General features: G+C 34.7%; 2 protein-coding genes across 2 annotated transcripts in view; one reads left to right on the forward strand and one right to left on the reverse strand.

The window, feature by feature from the left end:
• The window catches only part of LOC135833529 (serine/threonine-protein kinase/endoribonuclease IRE1-like), a 328,041-nt gene that overhangs the window by 272,659 nt on the left and 36,977 nt on the right, over window positions 1-18,405 (reverse strand). The window lies entirely within an intron of this gene.
• Window positions 4,827-7,082, forward strand: LOC135843125 (transient receptor potential cation channel protein painless-like). The gene has a single exon (XM_065360885.1). It carries the CDS (start codon window positions 4,827-4,829, stop codon window positions 6,816-6,818), a length of 1,992 nt encoding a protein of 663 aa, XP_065216957.1. The 3' UTR covers window positions 6,819-7,082.

An 18,405-nucleotide genomic window follows, 5' to 3' on the forward strand; every position in this document is an offset into this window, starting at 1 on the left:
GTGGTCTTAAACGCATATATTTTCCTGATTCATGAATGTTCGTTCTATCATAACTCTTCAATTTTATGTAATGCCTCGTGGTTATCAAGATTGGAAATGATAACATTCCTGTTTTACATCGTGTTCATTCTACGAGAACTTTGTCAACTTTTTCTTTCAATTGGGTCATACTTCAGATCACGTGAAAACTGGTTGGAAATGATGATGATCGTTGCAGTTGGTGTTTTCTTTACGAATCAACGCGATGCACATGTAGCAGCCTCTGTCAATGTAATTTCGTGCATAGAGCTTGTATTTCTACTGGGTAAACATCCTTGGTTTTCGATCTATATAGAAATGTTTAAAACAGTGGCATTAAATTTTGCCAAATTTCTCGCATTGTTTTTGATTCTGAGTATATCGTTTGCGCACAGCTTTTACATTTTATTCCGAGATCTTCAAAGAGGAGAGTACACATCGTCAGAAAATGAAACAAATGTTGATCCACCCAACCACAGGATTGTAAACTCAATTAATTCGTGGACAGATCTGAAAGTATCGGTTATCAAATCGATTATCATGATGACCGGGGAATTTGACGCTTCTAATCTACCCCTAGGTGAAAATTTCAATTACAGTTATGTGTTTCTTCTCCTCTTCATCTTTCTCGTTCCTATGGTACTTTACAATCTGCTCAATGGTTTGGCCATTAGAGATACGAGCGCCATCATGAAAGACTCGGAAATAGTTTCTGTGATGTCTCGAGTTGAACTGATATGGCAATTAGAACGGCTACTCAATAGTAAGTCATTGCAGTTTTTCCGTAAGCATTGCCCAGAATTTTCAAATCACAGATTTTTCAGGGGTGCTAAACAAAATAAACTTAGAGTACACTCCTCTTATAAGTATAGTATAGAAATTGGTAATTCTGGAAAAGTAATCGGAAAAATGCCCCTCACTATCGTTAAACAAGCCGAGCAAATCGTAGAAAAACGAAATCACAGTAATTCTTCCAAAGATATGGACCAGAATTTATCGGCAGATGTCGCAAATAAAACTTCATCGAACAGCGGATCCATCGATGAAACAGTTAATATTATCAGCGATCAAATACATAATTTAAAACTTGAAATTGAACAAAAAAATACTGATATGAACGTGAGAATCGATGAAATGAACGCAAAAATTACTAATCGCGTCGAAAAATTGTTGAAAATCGTTAAAAGAAATAATAAATTACTCGAATCTGTTGTGCACGAAGACTATTTGAAGCAGGAAGAACACGACGGAGATTCAATTTGATAGCATTTTTCAATAATTTCTTTTTTTTTTTAATTTTCAGTCAATACTTTCAATTTTTTTTCATACGAATATTCTTTAACTTATAAAAATTTTCTCTTTACGCCTAACAATAGCTATTTTCACTAAATTTAATTCACATTATGTGCTATTTATACCTAATTACATACCTACCTATTGGTAATTATTCTTTGAATTATATTTTTATGGTACGAATTCAAGTTGTTACATTTTATTTGTGTTCTATCTTCTTTCTTTAATTCATTTTTCGGCTAATAAATTGTCAAAATCACCAATCTAGCACTGGCGGAGACAATACGTAAGATGCGTACAAAGCAGCACAGCAGTGGTTGAATGTTTGTAGCTCACAAAAGGCACAACGTACAAAAATGTTTTTCTACGATGAATTTTTCATCATTTCCAATATAGGTACATTTAAAGATCATCACACGTGGCGACTCACAGACCAAAAATAAAACCACCAAATCTAATGATCACATTTACCTTAATCTAGTATTTCAAAACTTATTACACGTCACATGGACCAATATAGAGAGATATCGTAAGTATGGCAAAGCAGATGAATGAAAAACCTAAATTTGAAGGCGAATGTCGTGAAAAAACGCCGATCGAAGTAAAATTTTTCGGTTGAGTTGGTTGATGACGGGGATGACGGGGATGACGAATTGTTGCATTGTGCAGATGAGCGAACTAATAAATTGCGGGGCAGTCAAAACAAGAAATCGTGAGGTTGGCAAATATTTTTCACGAAAAGATCCAGGTAAGTTCACAATTTTTCAATATTGAGATAAATGGTCAAGTATTTTATTTTCACATTGCCTCGACGAGAAAAACAATGCGAACTATTCATTTTTCATTTTTAAAAGAGTGCCCAGGCTTCTAAAAAACGATTGAGAACACTATGCTAAGAACATGCATTTCAAAAATTTAAATGCGACCAGCGACCAATCAAAATGGAGTATAACGTTACGCGTTGAATTCGAAAATTGCTAACATTTTTTATTTTGATTACTCCCTCACTCCGAAAAGTCCTGTGCCCTAACATGAATATATAGTTTAGTAGCAAACGGATTTATAGGTTTCTGCCCTGTGTATGACAAATTCATCTTTCGCGTACGCGCAAAGGAAAACAGCTAAAATTTTAAAATTTGGTTTGTACCCCATGACAGACCTCATGAGTTGATTCGTGATGGTTTTGAATTGTTCTATAGATTCATGCAGGTTTTCAGATCCCCCAGTTTTGGAAAAAATGCTGTAAAAATGGTGAAACATGTATCCGTAAACTTGAATTTACCATCTTGCGATTCTTTAGATCGATTTAGGCACTTGAGCATTTTATTGAAAAAAGTGAGATTTTTCGGCAAGAGAGCGAAATTTTTCGTAACTGTTGACAGTTTTTAGCAAAAGATGAAAACTTTTGAGCATTTTATTGAAAAAGAGATACTTTGGATAATAAAGCAGAACTTTTAGTGTTTGCGAGAAATACGCCTTTTTACCAGGCGTAATTTCAGCTCTGATGCTTCTTGTATCCGAGTTTGGCAGCAGGGCTGGACAAAGAGCCAAATTCGTTCAGTGATGGCGTACTATTCAGTCACGTTATCCGTTAGTTTTTCAGTTAAGATGTAACCTTTCTCTAAGTGTAAGTTCGTTTTTTGTATAATTTAGAATTTCAAAATAAAGATGTGAAAATTTAAGAGTTCGCGTTATTTATGTATATACGAGTACATTTAGAATTGTTGACAATTTTTGGCAAGAAAACAATACTTTTGAGAAATATTTTGAAAGAAAATGAAACTTTTCAGCAGAATAGCGGAACTTTTTTGAAACTTTTTGCAAAAAAGGACTGTTTTCAGCAATTTTATAAAAAAAGTAATATTTTTCAAAATTTTTGAAATGATGCAAACATTTTGAAAACTGTTCGGAAAAAATGAGATTTTTTGCCTACTTAGGTTAGAAAACACCTAAAAATTTCGATAAAATTTTGATAAAACTCGAGAAATTGTTGTCAATTTTCAGTAAAAATAAAATAATTTTAAGGAATCTTTGGGAAAAAAGTGCAACTTGAACTAAAAAAGCGAAAATTTTCAGAAAATTCTCGACGACTGAGGAGACTGCTGAATTTGCCTTTGATCACAGGAATAAAATTCATCCGAAGAGTGAAAAATTGTATCCAAAAAAAGAGAAAATAAAATGCATTTGAATTGTAATGAAAAACAACAAATTATTACGATAGTCGGTCCATCGACAACAATCGCCAACATCGTTGCAACTGTTAGGATGAGAGCAGAGGCGATAAGGATTACCTTCCCCTACGATGACGTTATCAGACTCATCACTGATAATATTATCGCCATCCTGCCGAGCTCTGCAATAGAAAGCTGCATTTTGCACCGCTTTTAATAAATGATGATTTTTAGTCTAGTTTTCAAATTATCGCTCAGCTGTAAACAGTGTTTCTTCATAGTTTTTCGTTTCTGTGTAACGTATCAGATTTCATAAAACGTTCTGTGATTTGTGCTGCGCAGATGGAATTGGATATTTTCCAAAACATGACGAATCAAGAAAAGCTATTGTCTTCCCTCAAGCAGCGAAACTTGGACGAGTTCAAAGAAATCATGAAATGCAAGGACGTGGACATCGATTATTTCTACAGAGAGTTGGATGATGGGACTCCATTGACTCTATTAGATTTGGCTTGTCAGTCCAGCGAAACCAGTGAGTTTGTTCTAATTCTGCTACTAAACGGAGCTTCATTCACGCACTGGGACGGGAAAATGCTCATCAACGCTCTCGAAAGAAATTTAGACACAACTACGATAAATTACCTAGTTATGGCTAATATATTGAAAGTGGAACCGGAAGAAGAAGATAAATTTTATGATACTCTAATTCGAACAGCGCTCGAAAAAAATGACGTCAACATAATGAGACTTCTGGCATACTACCGTTTCAAAAACCTTGCTTTTGCTCCAGGATCTGCACACATGTTACCATTTCTAGATAGTATCGAAACAGTCAGGTTACTCATCGAAAACTTCGATGTGGATATGGAATTTTAAAGGGATTCTCATGGGCATACTCGTACTTATCGTGACATAATATTGCAGAAATATCCCCAACTAGAACCAGAACTCCCAACAAGGTCACAAAGTGAACTCCAAAAGATACTGTATTCATATCTACGTAACAATGCGCCTGAATTATTTTTAAATCGAATCGCCGAACTGAGCACGGAATTCCTGGACAGCAAACTTACTGGTGATTTGCAGCAGACATACACCTACTTATACGCAGCTAGCAAGTTTGGTTACATCGACGTAGTAGATGCGCTATTAGGAAAACGAGTTCAAGTAAATACATTTGCCACAGATTACCATCTTCGTGTCCCTTATTTACGTGTACATACGCCATTGGGGGCCGCTGCGTATATGGGTCATTATGAAATTGTTACCAAGTTGATTTCACACAATGCTCATCTGCAAATTAAAACAGCGGGGTCGGTTTTGACTTACGTAATAATATGTGGTATGAATCGACAAGATTTCTCAAAAAATACTAATCGCGAGATTCTAAAGTTACTCTTGACTTACAATTCGCGAACTGTTCCTCTACTAGATGTAAATCATAAAGATGGATTTGATAGGACCCCACTTCATTTTGCAGTCTCATTGAAAAATGAATTTGCCATCAAGTCCCTCCTTGACGCCGGTGCCGATTTGTATTCAAAAGATGTCGACGGTAGTCAACCCTTAACTTCAGTTCCAGCAACAGTACTGGAGAATTATTTTGATGATAGCATTACTTTGTATACAGACCGAGGCGCATTCGGTATATTGCAGGGAGTGGAGTTTGACTACAGCATATTCAAGCAAGTCGATCAGAATTCTTCTAAAACAGCTAACGAAATGGAATTTTTTCATCAGATTCAGAAAAAACCAGAGCTGAGAACACTACTCAACCATCCTCTTTCAGAGAGTTTCCTCTATTCGAAATGGTGTCTTATTAAGAATTATTACTACCTCAATTTTACATTTTATTTCTTATTTTGCGTGGCTTTAAATGCGTATATTTTCCAAATTCACGATTGTCCGTCGCCATCGACCAGTTACAACAGCTCTCAGTCAACCGATACTGGAATCAACCATCATTCCTCTTCAATTCTATGTAATGCATCGGGGTTAGGAATAGGAATAATAACATTCCTGTTTTACATCATGTTCATTCTACGAGAGCTTTTCCAAGTTCTTCTTTCAAAGAAGACATACGTCAGATCAGCTGAAAACTGGTTGGAAATGATGATCATACTTGGGGTTGGTGTTTTATTTGCGATTGAACGCAATGCGCATCTAGCAGCCACAGTTATTTTAATGTCGTGTGTAGAGCTTGTATTTCTACTTGGTAAACATCCGTGGTTTTCGGTCTATATAGAAATGTTTAAAACAGTGGCGTTAAATTTTGCCAAATTTTTTGCATTGTTTTCGATTCTGACCATATCGTTTGCGAACAGCTTCTACATTATATTCCGAGATACAACAGAAGAGTACACATCGTCAGAAAATGAAATTAATGTCAATCCACCCAACCACACGATTGAAAACTCCATTAATTTGTGGCCAGACCTGTGGGTATCGCTTATCAAATCGATTATCATGATGACCGGAGAACTCGATGCTTCTAATATACCCCTAGGTAAAAATTTCAATTATACCTATGTGTTTTTTTCCCTCTTCGTCTTTCTCGTTCCCATGGTACTTTATAATCTACTCAATGGTTTGGCCGTCAGTGATACGACCGCCATCATGAAAGACTCGGAAATAGTTGCTGTGATGTCTCGAGTTGAACTGATGTGGCATTTGGAAAGTCTACTCAACAGCAAGTCATTGCAGTTTTTCAGTAAACATTGCCCAGAATTTTTAAATCACAGATTTTTTTGGGATGTTGAACATAAGCAACTTATAGTAAGCTCCGATTCTAAGTACAGCATTGGAAATGATATATCTGACAAAATAATCGGATACATGCCCCTCACTATCATCAAACAAGCCAAAGTAATCGTAGAAAAACGAAATCACAGTAATTCTTCCAAAGATATGGACCAAAATTCTTCGGCGGATGCCGCAAAGAAAACTTCAACGAACAGCGAATGTATCAATGAAACAGTTCATAAGATAAGCGATCAAATACATAAGTTAAAACTTGGGATCGATAGAAAAATCTCTGAAATGAACTTGAGAATTGCTGAAATTAACGTAAGAAACGATGAAGCGAACGCAAAAATTACTGATCGTGTCGAAAAATTGTTGCAAAGCGTTGAAAGAAATGATATAAAACTTGAAATCGATGAAAAAAATACTGAAATGAAAAGAAGAATCGATGAAATGGACGCAAAAATTACAGATCGCTTTGAAAAATTATTGCAAAGTGTTGAAAGAAATAATAAATTACTGGAATCTGTTGCGCAGGCAGATCATTTGAAGCAGAAAGAACAGGTTGGAGATGAGGATGAATTATTGAAATAATGTATTTTTCATCGAATTCATGACGATATTTTATTGGTTAGTGTTTAAGTTAATTGCACTTTTCAAAAATTTCTCATATGAATATGTTTTATAAAATTTTTGCATTTACGCCAAACAATAACTATTCTTACCAAATTTAATATACATTACCTAGGTACTATTTATAATAACCCTATTATTTTTCGAATTAAACTTTTGTGGAACGAATTCAAGCATGTTACATTTCATTTTTCTTTCTTTAATTCACTTCCCCTAAATTACCACTCCGGCCCTAGCTGAGATGGGATTTATCACGCGTGGTGACCCGAAAATAAACCACACAATTCCATGATCACACACAAGTACCTCAATCTAGTTTTTAATCGTAAGTTCACAATTTTTCAAAATGTAGATAAGGCTAAGTATTTTATTTGTACTATTTAGATCGTCTCGAGGCAAAAACAACAATACGAACACTATTCATTAAAACATTTTTGAAAAAGAATTTGACTTTCGGCAATTAAGTAAAAACTAAAAATTTTGAAGCAATTATGATAAAACGCGAGAAATTGTTGCCAATTTTTGGTAAAAAGTTGACCAATATGCCTATTTAAACAAAAGGCGAGATAACAATTTCAGCGAAATACAGAGTTTTTTTTGGTAACTTGAACAAAAAAAACGACAATTTTTAGAAAGTTTTTGACGACTGACGAGACTTTCAGCCATGTCTATGATCAATAAAGGCGAGACTTTTTGATAGTTTTTAGAAAAACTAGAATTTTTGTACTTTTTTGGAAAACAGTAAGACTTCTACAATTTTTGGACAAATCGGAACTCTTTGCAGCAATTTAGGTTCAAAAAGCGAGGCATTGGGATAATTTTTGAAGAAAAAAAAAAAAAAGGCTTTTTAGCAATTTTAGCAATGACGGCATCATGGCTGGGACCGTAACCCAGAAAAATCAATGTAAGTATATGTACCTTGTTGGAAAAGGGTAATAAAAGTGCGCACTTCCACAAATTATTCGCTTATAGAAATTATTGACATTTTTCCCCTCAGAAAATAAAGTTCAGTCTTGGAAAATTGATTAATTATGGTAGTTGGAAACGTTTTAAAAAAGTAATTTTAACCACCGAAATTTTGTAATGTAAAAAAAATTGCTTTTAACATTCCTGATAAAATGTCAGCTTATTGGTTAATTTTTGAAAACTATCTAAAATACCCGAAAACTTGTCTTAATTTTGAAACAAAAATTCTTAAAAAATTATTTTAATACACCTTCATTAAAATTTCGCTATCTTCATAGCTTGTAAGACATTTGTGTTTTCGAAAATTCCAAATAATCATGACTTCATTTTAGACCAAAGTTTATCAGAAAAGATTTTAACCCTTAAAGGCCAGAATGAAACTGGAAGTGATCAGAAAAAATGCTTTCAATTTGAATGCGATCCTAAAATAAGAAAGTAGAAATTTACTTTTAGAAACAAATCGGAAATTTTTGAAAATTTCTGGCAAAAAAGCAATATTTTTGTGAAATTATTTGGTAAAAAGTAAAACTTGGTGAAACTTTTTTGAAATCTTTTGACAACTATTTGGAAAAAAACAAAACGTTGCAGAAGTTTTTGAGCAATTTAAAAAAAACAAAAAATAGGACTTTCCAAAACTTATTGAAATAAAGCAAACATTTTAAAACTGTACTGGAAAAAAATATGACACTTATCGGTAATTTTAAGGTAAAAAAATGCTAAAAATTTTGAAGCAATTTTGGTGAAACAAAAGAAATTGTGGTCAATTTTTGGTAAAAAGTTGGACTACGCGTATATGTCTACTTTTAACAAAAGGCAAGACTTTCAACATTTCAAGCGGAAGGCAGAGTTTTTTTTAAAGCAATTTTTAGCAAAGCAGATAAAACTTTGAAAAATTTTTGGGAAAAAATCGAAAATTTTGGCAATTTGAACTGAAAAAGCGACAATTTTTAGAAAATTTTTGATGACTGACGAGACTTTTAGGCATATTTTTGACCAATAAAGGCGAGACTCTTTGGTATTTCTGACAGAAAGTGAGACTTTTATAATTTCAACAAAAAACAGGTCTTTGTAGCAATTTTTAGCAGAAAGCGAAACTTATTCTTGGCAATTTTCAGCAAAGCAAGAAGTCAAGAACTTTTGTACATTTTTGGCAAAAAGTAAGACTTCGACAATTTTATGAAAAATCGGAACTTCATGCAGCAATTTCTGTTCAAAAAGCGAGGCGTTAGGCAATTTGGCAATTTTTGAAAAAAAAATTAGGGTTTTTGGCAATTATAGCAATGATGGCATACCTTAGATCATAACGCTGAAAAATCAGTGTAGCCTAGGAAAAGGATAAAAAAATGCACACTTTCACAAATTATTCACTTATGGAAATTATTGAGATTTTTTACCCCTTGAAACGTAAGGTCAATCCTTGAAGCAAATATTGAATTAGGTAGTTAGAAATGTTTTAAAAAAGTGACTATAGCAACCGAAATTTTATAAAGTACCAAAACTTTTTCAAAGCATTCCTGAAAAATGTCAGCTTTTTGGTTAATTTTTAGAAAATCGTCATAACTACACGGTAACTTGACCATATTTCGGCCTCAAAATTTAAAAAAAATATAATATTTAAAAACATTTTCATCGTAATATTAAAATTGCTTGCTAAATTTTAACACCTTTTCATAGACTGTAGATAAGACATGTTTTCGAAAATTCTAAATACCCATGACTCAATTTTATTTTCATAATTCATCAAAAATTATTTGAAAACATTTTCGTCGAATTGTTTTAATTTCTCACGAAATAGTAGGTCGCTTTCGAATTATTCGATAACAAACAGGCAGTTGGCGAAGCGGAGAGGAAATACCTGGAAGACGGGGCTGCTTCGATTATTCATCATCACATCTGCGAATTAAATTATCGCATATTATCGCTAGTTTCTTGGGTACTTTCGTGGATGAATTTTACATAGGCTACTGATTGGGCATTTTCGTATTTTACATATTGATCGTTTATTCGTTTCGTATAGACTTTTACTCTTACAAGTGAAACGATGTTCATCCCGCGTTAAACACACCATAGCTAAATTTCACATCATATTTGATAATTTTCAAATCTCAAATCATCGCTCAACTATTAACAGTACCTATTTATTTAATCGTTCTTCGTTTCCGAATTCCGTGTAAGTTATAAATTTCGTAACGTTCTGTGATGTGTGCTGCATCGTTGGAATTGCAAACTCTTCGAAGCCCGACGACAAATCAAGAAAATCTGTTGTCTTGCTTCAAGCAGCGAAACTCGGACGAGTTCAGAGAAATCATAAAATGCGACGACGTGAACATCGATTACTTTTACGAAGATCCGGATAATGGAACTTTATTAGATCTGGCTTGACAATCCAGCGGAGCCAGTGAGTATGTTCTAATTCTTCTATTAAATGGAGCAGTAAGGCGTTCGAACATAGAGAAGCTCACTGAAGTTTCGGAAAAAACTTCAGACACAACTACGATGAATTATCTGCACGTGGCTGCTACTCTACTAGAAGTGGAACCGGGAGAAGAAGATGAATTCGACGATACTCTTATTCGAACAGCGGTCGAAAACCATGACGTCAACATAATGAGACTTATAGCGTATTTCTGTTCTGAAAAATCAGTTCCAAAATTGGCATTCTCCCTACTACATCGAAGTATCGATGGAGTCAGGGCTCTCATCGAGTACATCGATCTGGATAAGGAATTTCTAAGGGATTCGGAAGGTCGTGCTCGTACTTATCGCAACATAATACTGCTGACATATCCCAGACTAGAATCAGAACTGCCAATTCGGTCACCGAGTGAACTCCAATGGTATCTATTTTTATATCTATTTTCCGATGCACCTGAATTGTTTTTAAATCGAATCGTCGATCTGAGCATCGAATTTCTCAACATCGGTCTCACTTTTGATCGTAGGACTTATATACATGTAGCCTGCGAAAGAAATTACGTCGACGTTGTAGATGCTCTGCTAGAAAAACATGTTCAACTAAATAAGTTAGCTTCCGATTTCCTTCCGGGTATCACTTCAGGTAAACTTACGCCCTTGGCAGTAGCTGCGTTCAAGGGTCATTATGAAATTGTCACCAGGTTGATTACACACAAAGCTCTTCTGCAAACTGATAAAGGAGCCGGATCGGCTTTAACTTACGTAATACGTGGTATGAATCTACGAGATATGCCCACCCATCGCGAGATTCTGAAATTACTCTTGACTTACAATTCTCAAACCGTTCCTGCCCTAGATATAAATCATAAAGATGAACTCGGCATGACCCCTTTACAATTAGCAATCGCTTCGGAAAATGAATTTGCCATCGAGTCTCTGCTTCACGCCGGTGCCGATTTATATACAAAAGATACCGAGGGTAGCCTTCCCTTAACTTCACTACCACCAAAAATAATGAAAAATTATTTTGATGACAGCATTAGCTTGGAAAAAACTATAGATTTGGTCAAGTCAGTAACTTTTGACTACAGCATATTCAAACGAGTCGATCCTACGAGTTCTTCTGCAACAGGTAACGAAATGGAATTTTTTCGTCTAATCGAGCAAAAACCAGAGTTGAGAACACTGCTCAAGCATCCACTTTCGAAGAGCTTCCTCCATGTGAAATGGTGTCTCATCAAGAAATATTACTACCTTGATTTCGCATTTTATTTATCGTTTTACGTGGCCTTGAACTTGTTCATTTTCCAAATTCAAGATTGTCCGACGTCAGCAAACAATCGTCATACAGCTTCACTTCTATGTAATAAATCGCGATTAGGATTGGTCATAAGCGTAACAGCGTTCCTGTTTTACATCATGTTCATTCTACGAGAACTTTGCCAATTTTCCGTTTCAATCAAGACATACGTCAGATCATGGGAAAACTGGCTGAAAATTTTCTTGATATTTGGAATCGGTGTTTTATTTGCGATTAAACCCAACGTACGTGTAGCAGCCACCATTAATATAATATCGTGTATCGAGCTTGTATTTCTACTCGGTAAACATCCCTCGTTATCGATCTATATAGAAATGTTTAAAAAAGTGGTATACGATTTTGTCAAATTTTTCGCACTGTTTTCAATTCTGGCTATATCGTTTGCGAACAGCTTTTACTTTCTGTTTCGAAACAGCAGAACAAAAGAGTACACATGGTCAAAAAATGAAACTAAAGTCGATCCATCCAACCACACGATTGAGAACTCAATTAATTCGTGGCCAGACTTGAAAGTATCGCTTATCAAATCGATTATCATGATGACCGGAGAATTCGATGCTTCTAATCTACCCCTAGGTGAAAACTTCAACTACAATTATGTGTTTCTTCTCCTCTTCATTTTTCTCGTTCCCATGGTACTCTACAATCTACTCACTGGTTTGGCTGTCAGTGATACGAACACCATCTTAAAAGACTCAGAAACAGTCGCTGTGATGTCGAGAGTTCACCAGATATGGCATTTAGAACGTCTACTCAACAGTAAGTTATTGAAGTGTATTTGTAAGGGTTACTCAGAACGTGGAAATCACAGATTCTTCGCCGATGTTTACCAGAAGAAACTTACAGTAGACTCCGACCTGCGCTATATACAATTCGACGAATTTGAAAAAATAATCGGAAAAATGCCCCTCACTATAATAAAACAAGCCGAACAAATCGTGGAAAAACGAAATCGCAGTAATTCTGCAGATATGGACCAGACTTTATTGGCGGATGTCGTAAAGAGAACTTCATCAAACAGCGAATCCATTGACAAAGCAGTTCATGAGATTAGCGATCAAATGCATAATTTAAAACTTGAGATCGATGGAAAAATTGCTGAAATGAATGCAAGAAACGATGAAATGAATGCAAAAATTATTGATCACGTCGAAAAATTGTTGCAAAGTGTTGATGAAAGTAATGCGAAATTACTCGAATCGGTTGTGCAGGCGGTAGCACATCTAAAGCAAACGAATTATAAGTTGGAGATGGGATGATTATTGAAAATAATGCTACCTATTGAATAGAATGGTATTTTATCGATTTATGTTCAATTTAGTTGCATTTTTTAATACTTTCACAAAGTTATTAGTTTCCAGTCAACAGTCTCAAAAAATGAATTGTTTTTACTTAGGTACATGTAAATAGTTCATCAATTCAATTTTTTTTTTTCATTCTTAAGAATAACAATTTTTTTGTAGAATTTAATTTTCATAACTATCTGTACTTACTGACCTAATTTTTTTAATTAAATTTTCATTGCACATTTTTCAATTATGATTTTTTCTTATTTTTTTTCCTTGCTGAAAGTGTTTAAAATACCTATTTCAACATTCAACTGGCAGAATGTTTTTTTCAACCGGACACAGCTGGATCGAATGAGCATACAAAAATACATCATCAGCCAACATTTGAAGAGTGATATTCCAAAACTCGCTTTGTCCATTTTCACAACTTTTCAGGAAAGAGGAAAAACAGTTTCCCTTTAAACGGGTAAATGGGCTTTTTAGGCGAGTTTAGCACTTTATTTGGGTGGATTCATGAGGTAGGAGTGTAGGTATACACTTCATCCACTAAATACTGCTGAAAAAATTTCAATAAAAATGGATAAAGCGCGTTTTGGAAGATTATTTTTTTAACATTTTTAGTGAATTGGCTATTTAGGTTTGTTTAACACCTCATTTTGGTAGGTTGATGTTGTAGGAATGTGAGTTACTACTTCATCTACCAGGTCCCGCTGAAAAACGCATTTCGATGAAAATGGACAAAGCGAGTTTTGGAATATCACTCTTCATTTCAAGACCGTGAAGTGCATTTTTCGATTTTTATTTTTTGGTCAATTTTAAAAAATCAAATTTCGGTCAAAAATGGGAAAATACAGAATTTTATGTAGATACAAAATGGACCTAGAAAGCTGAAATTTGGTTTAAACTTCATTTTCGACAACTTCCTCCGTTTCCAGCAGTTCTGGAGTCTCCGGCAGATCTTTGAAAGTTGAAACTTCCACAAAATTGTTTTCAAATAAAGTTAGAGAGCTTAAATTCACTCTATACACGTTAATATAGTTTTTTTAAAAAAATAGATAAATAAATAAATTCAGTAATCCATGTTATCGGTTTCAGTTTTCAGACTTCAAAATGTTATCACGCCGAATAGCCCATCTTCAAAATTGAAAGGGAAAACTATATAATTCAATATTTTTAAATTTGGAATGCTTCAAATTATGTTTACAATGTCTCGACAAAAACAACAATGAGTACTATTCATTAAAAAATGTTTGAAAAAATGAGACTTTTCGGAAATTAAAAGCTAAAAATTTTCAAGCAATTTTGGTAAAACGCGAGAAATTGTTGTCAATTTTTAGTAAAAGGTTGAACTTCATCCCTGCTTTAACTAATAGCAAGACTTTCGACGATTCAAGCGAATGGCGGAGTTTTTTTTGAGAATTTTTTGGCAACATGAACAAAAAAGCGGCAATTTTTAGAACGTTTTTGGCGACTGACGAATTTATCGGAAATGATTAAAAAACATTTTCGTCGAATTATTTTAATTTTTCGCGAAATACGCCACTTTTGAATAATTCTACATACAACAGACTCGCAGTTCGTAAAGTAGAGAGGAAATTATCTGCGAATTAAATTAATGAATATTATCGCTAGTTTATTCGGTATTTTCACTATAGGTCACTTGACAAGCGAAACAAACTTCATCCCACGTTAAATGCACCGTAGCTGAATTTTGCATCGTAATTTGATAAATACATAATATATTAGTTCTCAAATCGTCGCTTAACTGTTGACAGTGTTTTTTTTATCGTTCTTCGTTTCCGCATAAAGTGTCAGTTCCAATAACGTTTTGTGATTTGTGATGCACAAATGGATACTCATCAAAATATGACAAATCAAGAAAAGCTATTGTCTTTGTTCAAGTAGCAAAAACTTTAAATGGATGTTCAGATAGTTATTCTGACAGATAAGTTCTGTGGTTCAGTAACACAGCAACAGAACTAACAGAAGAAACTTACAGTACACTCTAGCCAAAACTACAGCATAAAATATGATACAATATTTGGGAAAATGATCGGTAAAATGCCTCCCACTATCATCGAACAACCCGAATAAGTAAATCATAGAAAAACGAAATCGTATAGTAATTCTGCCAATGATATGGACCAGAATTCATCGGCGGATGTCGTAAAGAAATCTTCATCAAGCAGCGAATCCAGTGATGAAGATTGGTTTTGTCGTGCTACGTGCTATCGATGGAGTAAAGGAAACAATAACGTAGACAAGATCCGTTGATGTGAATGACATAATTGAAAGCCTCGAAAAAGATTTGCAAGAAACAAAGAAGGAAAAATGCTTCGATAAATACTTGCAAGAAAGAAAGAAGGAAGAATAAGTTGGAGATTGGATGAATTATTGAAATGTACTTCTCACCAAATATGAAGATATTTTCCTGGTTATAGTGTCCAATATTTGATATCATTTCTCAATAAAGTTTCATTAATTCATCAATTTTTTTTTCGTACCTAAGTATAAATATATTCTTTATAAAATTTTTTCTTTTATGCCTAACCACATAACTATTTTTTCTACTATTCATGATTACCTAATTATTCTTCGAATTAATATTTTTATGGCACTAATTCAAGTACATACTCATGTTACATTTTATTTGTGCTCTTTTTTCTTTCTTCAAGTTATTTTCCTACAAAAAAACTGTCTAAATTACGAATCCAGCATTGGCGGAGATAGGATTAGAGGATTAGAATACCAAGCAGCACTATAACGTTGGATGTTTGCAGCTCACACGAGCCGCGAACAATAATTATCTACGAATTTTCATGCAAAAATGTTTTTTCACGTTGGATTCTCGTCATTTCCAAGAACTTTTAAAACCATCAATTCATCACAATATGTTGAGTCACAGACCAAAAATAAAAACCACCAAATCCTGAGATTTAAAACTTGAAATTATTAGAAATGGTGAGCTCCCATTGTGCGCACATTGCTGCACAATGGACGTAGAACAGTGTTGATAAGATAACCATACTATGGCCATAGCGCATTACCTTTAAATAATTTGGCACATTTACCGAACTTTTAACGAGAAAAAAGAAATAGAAACTCATGCGTAATCATAATTTTTGAATGTAATTAGACAAATTGATTGCACAGCGCACACTCATTACCTTTGAATACTTAATATAGGAATTACATAAGTTTACAGCTTTCGTCACACTCGCAATCAGTTCATTGGAGGAGACTGGGGCGTCGGAAAATGAATCATATTGAAAATAACATTTAAAAAAAATACCCATCTCACTGGTCGCTGTTTTTTTGTTGAATTACCTAGTAGATTAGTAGAGCAAACAAATATAGGAATGTGATTTCACATTTGAAATCAAAACAAAAATTATTGTTAGTCGCGATGATAAATTGATGCGAAGTGCTGATGAGCGAAATAATAAACTGCTGGGCAGGATTTCTAGCAGATCAAAAAAAGAAATCGTAAAGTATCAAATACGAATAATGGAAAAGCAATCACTTTTTTTTTACCGAAGAGGAATAAGATTTCTGAGTTCATGTTCAACTTGATAGTGAAGAGTTTAGGAAAAAAACCAAAGAAGTTCACAATTTATCAAATTTAAGATATCAGAAGGATTTCGAGAACACGCACCTAAATTCGAAAGGGTCTAAAGATGATAAATCAACGATCATTGGTACAGAATTTCATTTTCACCTAATTTATAGTCATTTTTTCATTTTGAAAACTGAAAAAGGGTATTCCTGGGTAAGATAGGTGAAATGCCCCTGTCCTCGGATTTTTGAAATTTTGATGAAACATTGTTGGGTGTCTGTGAAAAAAATGTTGGAGCTGAAAAAAATTCCCCGACCCCACCCCCCCTGCCCCCTATGACCAAAAAACGCTTTTTCCGGAAAAAAATCGTACTTCAACGAGTTTTGAATGAAAAATTTTGAATTCACCCAAAATATATAAAGGGAACATGAGTCTATCAACGGGAATTTTTTCAAAATTTTTCGGCCCTCCAGGGGGGAGATATTGACAAAAGAAAATTTGAAACCGCCGCGCCGTACCTCCGAACCTAATTCTGGTGCCCAAAATTTTTTTCTTTCAAAAATATATCTGCATGAGTACTACATATAATTGGTATTAACGCAGAATCTCAAATGCTTTCATTTGGGAAAAACACGATTTTTTCGACAATTCCCCATATTTTCCTTTTAGGGCACCTTTCCACTCAAAATGACAATTTCCTCAATTTGTTAAAAATCCACCTTTTTTTTGATGCATGTTTTACGAAAAATCGAATTTTTGGGCAACCCCCTCCCCCAATATGACCCTTAGGAGGGTCCTACTGCAAATCTAACTTCATATTCGTGTTCAGCAAGTTCCATTCATATGAAAACGATACCTATATTGTCGATCTTCTTTTGCACCAAAATTGGGGGAGGGGGTGCCTATGGCCCCAAAATTGAGGTTTCAAGAACTTTGTTGGCTTTATATTGTTTTTAGAGGTCCGAATGCAAAATTTCAGAATTATATCACTTGCAGTATCGTTATTTTTGGTGGTTCCGTGACACAAAAGACGCATTTTTGAGTGTTTTTTGAGTTTTTGAAGATGACCCACCTGGAGAAAAAATTTGAAAAAAATACCAATTATAGTACTTACTCATGCAGATATATTTTTGAAAGAAAAAAAATTTTGGGCACCAGAATTCGGTTCGGAGGTACGGAGAATATCATCAGAGAAAACAAAAACAATGGCCTTCAAAGGAAAGGAGCCAGTAAGAAGCAAGATTGTAATACTTAAATGGAAAAATCATTGAACAGGTCAAATAACTTCAAATACCTGGGAAACACGATATCATACCAGGGAGAAGTAGATGTTGGTGGAAAGATTGCAAAGTTCCTGAGAGTCACAGGACTGATAAACAGGACCCTGAGAAGCAGTAAGGTGCGAAAAGAAACAAGATTGAAGGTGTACACTGTACAATACCCTAGCAATACCAATGATGACGTTTATGGAAGCGAGGTATGGGCACTGAAGAAATCTGATAAAAGAAGAATAACGGCAGCAGAGATGAAGTTTATGAGGAGAACGGCAGGGGTGACTCTCAGAGACAGAGTGCCATCTGAGAAAATAACAGCAGATCTCGGAGTGAAGCCAGTCATGAAGAAGATAAAACAGTATAGGAAAGATTGGAGAAATCATGTCAAAAGGATGGAGGAAACAAGATCACCAAAACAGGTCCTCCAATATACACCAACGGGGAAGAGAAGCAGAGGGAGACCAAGGAGGAAACTCACAGATACCTCAGGCTCATCCTCAACAGGTTCCACACCGCAGCAGACAGGCCAACAGGCCTACCGCTTATAAGGAAACGACGACGACGAGGTACGGCGGTTTAAATTTTCTTTTGTCAATATCTCCCCCCTGGGGGGCCGGAAAATTTTGAAAAAATTCACGTTGATAGACTCATGCTCCCTCCATATACTTATTTTGGGTGAATTCAAAATTTTTCATTCAAAACTCGTTGAAGTACGATTTTTTCCGAA

The sequence above is a fragment of the Planococcus citri genome, chromosome 1 (genome assembly GCF_950023065.1).
Source record: "Planococcus citri chromosome 1, ihPlaCitr1.1, whole genome shotgun sequence".
In the NCBI taxonomy this organism is placed as follows: Eukaryota; Metazoa; Arthropoda; class Insecta; order Hemiptera; family Pseudococcidae; genus Planococcus; species Planococcus citri.